Source organism: Rattus rattus, chromosome 13 (assembly GCF_011064425.1).
Source record: "Rattus rattus isolate New Zealand chromosome 13, Rrattus_CSIRO_v1, whole genome shotgun sequence".
Lineage (NCBI taxonomy): Eukaryota > Metazoa > Chordata > Mammalia > Rodentia > Muridae > Rattus > Rattus rattus.
This window is the reverse complement of record NC_046166.1, coordinates 63,767,309-63,776,410: the sequence shown is the minus strand read 5'-3', so window position 1 is coordinate 63,776,410 and position 9,102 is coordinate 63,767,309. Positions and strand designations below refer to the sequence as shown.

General features: G+C 49.1%; 1 protein-coding gene across 2 annotated transcripts in view; it reads right to left on the bottom strand.

The window, feature by feature from the left end:
* Positions 1 to 2,820: 2,820 nt before the first annotated feature.
* The window catches only part of Ikbkb (inhibitor of nuclear factor kappa B kinase subunit beta), a 49,744-nt gene continuing 43,462 nt past the window's right edge, over positions 2,821 to 9,102 (bottom strand). For both annotated transcript variants that reach the window (XM_032918579.1, XM_032918578.1), the window contains 3 exons: positions 7,748 to 7,875; positions 4,798 to 4,888; positions 2,821 to 4,032 (listed from right to left, as the gene is read on the bottom strand). In XM_032918579.1, coding sequence (XP_032774470.1) covers positions 3,964 to 4,032; positions 4,798 to 4,888; positions 7,748 to 7,875 — 288 coding nt within the window. In that variant the 3' untranslated portion in view covers positions 2,821 to 3,963. The remainder of the gene's footprint in view (positions 4,033 to 4,797; positions 4,889 to 7,747; positions 7,876 to 9,102) is intronic.

Below are 9,102 nucleotides of genomic sequence, written 5' to 3'. Positions count from 1 at the left end.
CCTCGTTTTGGTCCAACCTTTCCACATTACTCCCCTATTCTTCCCTTTTGTGATAGGAATGCATTTCTGTACCATTAGATGCTGTGAGTGTGCAATTTGCTTTATTATTTCCCAGGGGGGTTCACAGTTTAAGGGATTGATTTGAGTCCCACAGAGACTGGAATTTTAAAGTGTAAAGATCATAGGAAATTTGAAGTTGGTCAAATTGCATTTTGCACCATGAGATGTCTATGTGTCTTGAGGAACTGGATGTGGTGGTTTGAATGAGAAATGTTCCCCACAGACTCATGTTGGTGGTGTAGTTGTGTGTGTGTGTGTGTGTGTGTGTGTATGTGTGTGTGTGTGTTTCTGTGTGTTGCCTTTAGAAGGTGTAAGTTTGAAGGTTTATAGTCTTGTCCCACTTCCTCCCTGATCTCTTCCTACTCTGCTTTCCTGTGTATGGAAGAAAAATGTGGGTCACCCATTGTCCTGCCATTAGACAATGGGTCCAGAGATGGGAAATCTTCAAAAACAAGTTGCTTGCAGGCTGGAGAGATGGCTCAGTGGTTGAGAGAACTGACTGCTCTTCCAGAGGTCCTGAGTTCAAATCCCAGCAACCACATGGTGGCTCACAACCATCTGTAACGAGATCTGATGTCCTCTTCTGGTGTGTCTGAAGACAGTTACAGTGTATATAATAAGTAAAATAAATCTTAAGAAAATAAATTGCTTGCATTTATTTTTTGTACGTTTCCCCCGCCCCCTTTACATACATCTAGATCATGTGCTTTCCTGGTGCCAGCAGTGGCCAGAAGAAGGCATGTGATTCACTGGTACTGGGGTTACAGTTGGTTGTGAGTTTCCATGTGGATGCTGAGAAACAAACAGGTCGTTTGGAAGAGTAGCCGGTGCTATAACAGCTGAATTCATGCCCTCTGGCTAGACATGGAGAAATGCTGTCCACCCACAGTCAAGACGACGAGGCCATGGACTTTTAAGTTGACATCTAGACGAGATTCTGGTCTCAAAAGTTGATGCTTCACTTGATTTTGGATATGTGAAAAAAGTTTTGTTGAGGCTAGAGATTAGACTTGGTTGATGGTGGCCCCATAACATGTCTACATCCTAAGTTCTAGAATGGACGTCACAGTATATGGCAAAATGCATGATTGCATTAATCTTGAGACGAGGGACTTGTGTATTCTAGATTTCCTAGACTGGCCCTAAGTCTAGGAAAACATTTTCTTTTTTTCTTTTTTCTTTTTTTTCGGAGCTGGGGACCGAACCCAGGGCCTTGCGCTTGCTAGGCAAGTTCTCTACCACTGAGCTAAATCCCCAACCCCGGAAAACATTTTCTTATACATTAAACAGGGGCAAGTCTGAAACAGAAGACTGCAGTGACTGCGACGGATTGGGTGTGAAGTCCTTCACGGCTCATATATGAATATGGTAGCTATTTGGTAGTGCTATTTTGGGAGGTGGTAGAACTTTGGGGACAGGGTACCTAGGTTAGGGCTGAAAAAATGGGGCTTGAAGGTTTCAGGCCTTACTTCTGGCCTGACTGCTCTGCTTCTTGACTGTCATGTTATGACAAACATAAGCAGAACTTCCCTGCTCCTGCCTCTCACCCTCGCTGGCTCAGCCAGGGGCCAGTCCTTTGCCCTGATGCATCTTAGCTATGAGACAAATGAGTGATCCCTAAGAAAGAGACACTACCGCAAGCTGAAGATTATCTGGAGTCACTGAGAAAGCAAAGGTTCTCTCCCCAAACCTTTAGGGGAAGTACAGTCTCCATGACACTTAGATTTCAATTTCTTAAGTTTTTGTTTTACTTATGTCATTTGTTACATTTAGAGAGAAAAATATTTTTCTTTAGGTCTCTCTCTCTCTCTCTCTGTCTCTCTCTCTCTCTCTCTCTCTCTCTCTCTCTCTCTCTCTGTGTGTGTGTGTGTGTGTGTGTGTGTGTGTGTGTATGTGTGTCCACTAGTTGGCTTTGAACAGGCCCCCAGGGAACTCACCATCCACATCAACCCTCAGATCCCTGCATAGTCTGCTTCACTCTGCTCTATTTATATGCAGTGTCCCGGGATTTTACCTAGACTTGGGGCGGGGGGAGTATCTATTTCATTATGCTGGGTAATTTTATGTCAATTTAACACTAGCTAGAACCTTACTTGAGAAGCTGTCTTTATAAGAGCCCGCTGTAGGGCATTTTCTTAATTAGTGATTGATGGGGGAGGGCCCAGCCCATTGTGGGTGTTGCCATCCCTGGGCTGGTGGTCCTGGGTTCTACAAGAAAGCAGGCTGAGCAAGCCATGAGGAGCGAGCCAGTGAGCAGCTCCTCTCCATGGCCTCTGCATCAGCTCCTGCCTCCAGGTTCCCGCCCTGCTTGAGTTCCTGTCCTGACTTCCTTTGGTGATGGACTATGATGTGGAAGTGTAAGGCAGATAAACTTTCCCTCCTCCACTTGCTTTTTGGTCAGTTGTTTCATCACAGCAATAGAACACTCATCTTTTGGGGAAGCAGAAGTAACCCTTGAATTTCACTGTCACAATTTACAGTGCTCTAATGACAAACTTTCTAACCCACTGCTTTGGGTTAATATCCCTTTTCTTGCATAAAGTTTTCCCATGACTCCCGACAGCTTATTAAACCATAGCTCTCTTAGCCCAGCATCCATTCCCTCCCCAATCTGGTCTCGCCTCATCCTTTCTGGTCTTAGTTCCCGCTCTGCCCTTTCCAGGATCTCTAACGCCATGCTTTCTTGAGCCCAGTGCTTCTGGGCGTTAGTAAACACTGAGCACACATGGAGGGTAGGAATCAAATGACATTACTCACGGGTGAATTTACGCTGAGCTCAAGCCAGCATCTTTATTGTCGGAGTTTTCAAACAGGTTCCCAGTGCACAGCATCAATCTCTGGGAAAGAAGGCATGCAGCACCTCTGAGCTCACGTGACCAGTGACGCTTCATACTGTCTCTGCGGTGGCCGCTCTGACATTTCTCTGTTCCAACTTTATTCTCTAATCAAATAAACCTGTTTATGACAACCTGAGCCTGCTTCGCTTTCATACACACATCTGCACGCAAACACACAAGTTTTGTGTGATGTAAAAATGACATGATCTAGATACGCTGTTCGATCTTATGAAATTTCCCATCATGTTGAACTCTGAGCTCAGAAGTACTAGTGGTAGTATACTGTGGAAATACACCCTTGAGCCCAGGATACATATCTGAGTAATGTTACAAAAAATAGAAACTATTTATAAAACGAACCAGTTTAATAACGCTGCTAGCTTTCGTGAGAGGCAGCAACGTCCTCACACACCCGACAGGTGGCAGAGTCACACAGTGCTCAGCAGGGGAGGGGCTGGCGTAGGACCTTCATCTTCCATTTCTCTCCATGACAGTTGACTCCAGGTAATCTTTGGGACTCAGGATATGTAGCTGCATTTCTGTTCTGCCTGGCTGTGTAAGTCGCTCTGTGGTTTAAAGGAGCCGGGACATCAGGGAGCTTGGTATCACCGTCATTACAACTTAGTCAAAGGCCGTTAGCCACAACAACCGGCACAGAAGGTAGAAACATTTACCGGGGGGAAGTGAAGAGGAAGAAAGACGTAGGATCATCAGGCTTCTGATTAAATGTCTAAGGAAGCTGGATCCGGATGACACCCAGCTGAAAGGCGAGGAGGGCAGGGCTCCCTTCCCCCAGCAGTCCAAAGGGGACAGGCTGGCTGCTGTCTGGAAACACTCAAGGTAGACGTCTGTCGTGTGCTCTTTGTGTAGCAGCACTGCGGCCTTGCTGCCGCACGGGCTTGTAACTGACATTGTTGTGCTTCTGTGGTGGAGGACATCCAGTGTGTAGACTGGGCCAGCACAGGCTGCTGTGGGCAAGGATCGCAGCTGCCAGGAGAGCGGGACGTCCCCCTGGAGGTACCAGAGCATCCTCACAGGCAGAGCCGCGGGCCAGTTCACGGGCACCTCAGTCACAGGCCTGCTCCAGGCCGCACCTTTCTTCATCCTCCATCTGTAACCAGCTCCAGTCTAGGGTCTGAAAGTCGACAGGCACGTTAAACACTCAGTGGTGGGGCCGCTGTTCCTCCTCAGGAGGCAAGCAGCACAATCTAGAAGTACTTAAGCCTTACCAGCACCGGTCCTGGGACTACAGGGCACCTTTGAGCCAAGTGACTTAGAGATTCAAATGTGCAGCAGGTCTCACTGGGACGAGCTGAAGTGCCAACCAGAGGAGGCTTTCCTTGTCTCTGGCTACAGTGCAAGCAAGTGGTGAGGCAGAAGAACAGCACCAGGAGGCGAGGGGGAAGCAGCAGGAGTGAGGAAGGCTCACCGGAGAAGGACAAGTGAGCAGGTTAGCGAGGACGGACGGCAACTGACTGGGCTTTCCTCTGACTCCCCAAAGTTAGAAGCGAGAGAAGTTTAGTAGACGGTTGCATTAGCAGGAAGAGGCCATTTAGACACTGACAACTGTTTAGGCTCTCAAAGTGCATGGATCGTGGCTAGACTGTCTTCAGGTCAGTTTCTCTGACGCTGCTACTGCTTGTGGCTAAACTGAGTCCTTGAGACACAGGCTGTTTCAGGTTTCTCTTCTGTCCCCAAACCCAGCACAGTGCCCCACACAGATGTTCTGTAACGGTGCCCCCTTGTCAGGATTAAGATAATGAGTGCGCTTGGCGTTCCTGAGCACGAAATGACTACGAAAACCTGAAACCACCGTGAGTCTCCGCCGAGGCCAAACCGTTTCCTCGTTTGCTGCAGAAAGGAAGGGAATGGACAAGCTGGGCTCCCCGCAGGCGGTTACCGTGAAGCTTCGGTCCTGCTCCTTCACCGTGTCCTGCAGCGCGCTTTCCAGTCGGGAGCAGAGGGCGTGTGCTTCGGCCACCAGTTCTTCACTGAAGACAACGATCAGATTACCAGAACGAGGTGATCAGGATCTTACCAGAGCTAACACCTGCTTTAAAATACGCTAAAGAACTCCCCAGACCTCTAAAACCAACGCAGAGATTACTCATGTCTTCCAGCGTGGTATCTCTGACTAGGGATTCCAAGTATCTAACGGAATACTTAAACAAGAGATAGCAACGCTGAAATACGGAACAGTAAATAGATCTCCGCACAATAAAGGCCTTTAAAAGAGATTTATTTTTATTTTATGTGTATGTGTGTGTGTGTTTGTCTGTATGTCTGTGCACTGTTTACATGCAGTGCCCATGGACGACAAAAGAGGGCAATGGATCCCTGGAGCTGGGGTTAGAGCCCCTGTGAACTGCCACGAGGGTGCTGGGAGCTGAACTCAGGTGCTGGGAGCTGAACTCAGGTGCTGTGCCACAGCCGCGAGTGCGCTCAGCTGCGGTGCTGTCTCAGCTCCCACATTTCTTTTTGATTTACATATAACCAAATTTCTATCCAAAGGGCCAATATCTAAAAGTGTTCCATCACCTGTTTTCTAAAGATTTATTTACTCATTTATTATATATAAGTACACTGTAGCTGTCTTCAGACACACCAGAAGAGGGCATCAGATCCCATTACAGATGGTTATGAGCCACCGTGTGGTTGCTGGGAATTGAACTCAGGACCTCTGGAAGAGCAGTCAGTGCTCTTAACCACTGAGCCACCTCTCTGGCTCTTACCTGTTTTCTAAAGTTGGGTTTGTTTTGTTTTGTTTTTGGCATTGCTGGGAATTGAGTACAGGCAAGGCAAGTGCTCTACCCCTGAGATAAGCCCCAAATCACAGTTTTAAAATGGAAATAATAAAAAAAATTAGATCAAGAGATGTCTGAGCTTTCCCAGTGCGCAGTTCTGGGAATGTGCCTCATCTAAACTGACAATGGGTTTTCTAGCATGGACTGTCTATGCCACGGGGCATGCCAAACCAAACTGTGTCCTTTTCCAACCAGAGTCTTGTGAAACACATTAGCTGTTTGCCCCGACCCAAGCTCACAGGCTAACCCTTTTGAACTCAGGGGCTATCACTAGAGGAAAAGTACCAGTGCCTCGGATTTCCCTTCTCCTTCAGATGTGACATTCTGCATGGGGAAATAACCACGAGCACATCCACAGGGCTCCTGGCCAGCCTGAAGGCTCACTGTCAGCTCCAGAGAGCACAGAGAGGTTCATGACCTGGTATCTGGCCTCCAGAAGCTTGCAAGACATGGGAGGGGTAACTAAGACTCCACAGAAACATATTATTTTAGTATCAAAGACCATCACTTCCTAGGATCAAAAATAGGATTAAAAAGACCGTCTTTATTGTTATGTAATTTGTTAGAAATCTTGCCTGATCGAACTGTAACGAATCCATGGCGTATGCCTATATAGTCATCACTGTGTCTAATTATCTCCACAAATAGACCTTGTACCCATTAGCAGTCAGCTCATCCCTTCCCACCCTCACTGCAGGCCATCATCCACCTCCTTCGTGTTCCTAAAGACTTACCATTAGGAACTGCTTTAAGCCTCTGTAGTGCAAGGGGCCCAGAATGCAGAAGAATGAGCGATGTCAGAGGAGCTGAACCAAGCAAACCCCAAGATGGGGCCATCAGTGAGTGTGAAGGATGGGGAGCAGTGTGCCTTGCAGGTAAGAAACCACCAGGACAAAATGTGAGGAAGGAGGGTCTGCCTTGTCAAAAGGCAAGTCTCTGTATTTCCTTGTGTTGCAGAACCAGGCGAAGACCTGCTGGGCACCGCCTCACTGCAGAGGGTGCACAGTGGGACCCAGAACCTGTATTGCTACTGTTGTTGCTGCTACTTCAGGTTGGACTGGCTTACGGCAAGCCGTTTGTAAGACACGATAGACTAACCCAAGGACCACACTGAGGTGTTCGCAAACACTTAAAGGTTTAAATGTGATCTAGACTGGAGAACAAACCCACTGCTACTGGCCAGAAGACTTGGTCAGAATGTCATTCTGGGTGAACAGAAGACTTGGCTAGAAGGTAGAGTCAGGAAGCAAGAGAGAAGCTGAGCTCTCGCCAGGAAAGAGCTATAGTGTCTATCAGGGAAGAGAAAGGACCAGTGAGAGGACTCAGTATGTAGAGGCACTTGCAGCCATGCCTGGTGACTAGAGTTCACGCCCCGGGACCCACATGGCAGAAGAAGGGAACCAGCTTCCTGGCAGCGCACCGTGGCACACGCTCCCACACACAGCAGTTAAAGAAGAAGAAAAGCAAAAGAGGTGAAGGAAGGGCGGAGGGAGGCGCTGGGTGGGAAGGGCAGCCCAGCCACTAATGAGGTCCTGGGTTCGCAGCCTTCCTAAGGCTGTGGCCCTTTAATACGGGGAACATCATAACTGCAATGCGGCTACTGTTATGAATTGATATAAATATCTGATATGAAGGATATCTGATAGTGACCCCCAAAGGGTCATGACCCACAGGTTGAGAACCACTGCTCTAGATGGAGGTCCCTGGGAGGGAGAAAGCCCGGGGCTCAGGCGTGACAAAGAGGGCACACCGTGAAGTGCGTTATAAAGAACAATTAGCATCGATGTACAGCAGGGACTAACAATTCAGTGTTCTCATTAGACAACAGATAATCCAACTCTCGACAGGGAAACTCGTTGGCACGTGACAAGAGACATGAATGGAAACATGGAAACATGCCTGTGTCCATAGATCCTGATAAACACAGAAAGGAGACGCACAGACAAGGTCCTCGGGCAGAAGAGACTGGTGACAGGCAGGCACATCCATTCCCAGTCTCCCTGCGAGCCCTGGAACATGACGTTGGCACTGTCGAGCACAGCTTACCTTTTCTTGTCTGAATCAGGTAAGCTGTCACAGGCACTGGAAGGCTGGGACATTAGATGGCCAGGGTGACTAAGTCGAGACACATTCATGCTATCTGGGCTTCCACTCACTGGACCTCGGACTTTGCTCTGAATGACCAAACAGAAATTCAAGCATTTTATGGAGTCAGTGGGCCACAGAGATGGCGCGGTGGTCACAAGTGCACACTGCTCCTGCAGAGAACCTGAGTTTGGACTCCCAGCAAACCACAGTGGGTGGCTCACAAATGCTTAACTCCAGCTCCTGGGAGACCCAGTGCCTCTGGTACACCTGGACACATGCACGCATGTGCACACACTCACACCTGAACACACACACACACACACACACACACACACACACACAAAACAAACCTAAAGGAGAGGAAGGTGTTTTCACTTTTCCAAGTGGGAAGCCAAGGTACACAGAGATAATAACGACTGCACTACCTGTGGTGTAGCTCAGAAAGAACGCCGAGGCGTCTGGATGACCAGGGTTGCTACAGCTGGCCTCCTCCAGCTAGAGGCCCACCCAGGCTGTGGCTGCTGGCCACCTCCTCATGCGTGCAGCCAGGGACCAGGCCCTGCAGCCAGTTCCTTAGCACCTCTAGCCACTTCTGCAGTTGAGCCTCTGGCCTCTCCTTGGTGGGGTTGCCTCATACACTCTTCGCTGTCCCTGATCCTCTCGTCACTGTTGCCAGAAGCTGTATGGCCCTAATCTCAGCCCTCAGCTTGGGGTCCCTTTCTGCCTCCCCCTCCCCCACCCTGGCTAACCACCAAGGTTCACCTTCAACAAGCCTTTTAAGCAAGTGCTTTTGTACTGTTCCTCACCCATCTGCTGCACCACCTGTGGAGAGAGCTGGACGCCTGCTTCCTCTGTCTCTACCCCAGGCATGCAAGCTTAATTCATATGGACGGGCTAGCCTGCTCCACACAGGGTTCTCAACTCCTTCCACCCATTGCCTTTGTCTCTTGGTGCTATGGTTGACAATGTGGCATTCTGTCTCCAGCCACTCCCGAGTGTTTTCTCCTGAAGTGCCTTCACTGGGATGGGGAAGAGGGAACCCTTCAGTGTTTCCTCTTGTGCTATAAGGATAAGGGGTGCCGGTGCTAGCCCCATTCCGTCCTGCCCCCAGTGAAACCCTACAAGCACTGCTCTTATCCAGTTTTACCAGCAGACAGCACGCGCTCTCCTGGAATGTTCTCATGGCCACATCACTCCGACTCACACGCAGGAGCCTTTCTGGTTGCCCCCTCCCTTCCGAGAAAGCTGGGGTTCCTACCCTGACTCACAGGCCGCCACCCTGCACACCAGAGTTTACGCTTCTTTAGCAGGCT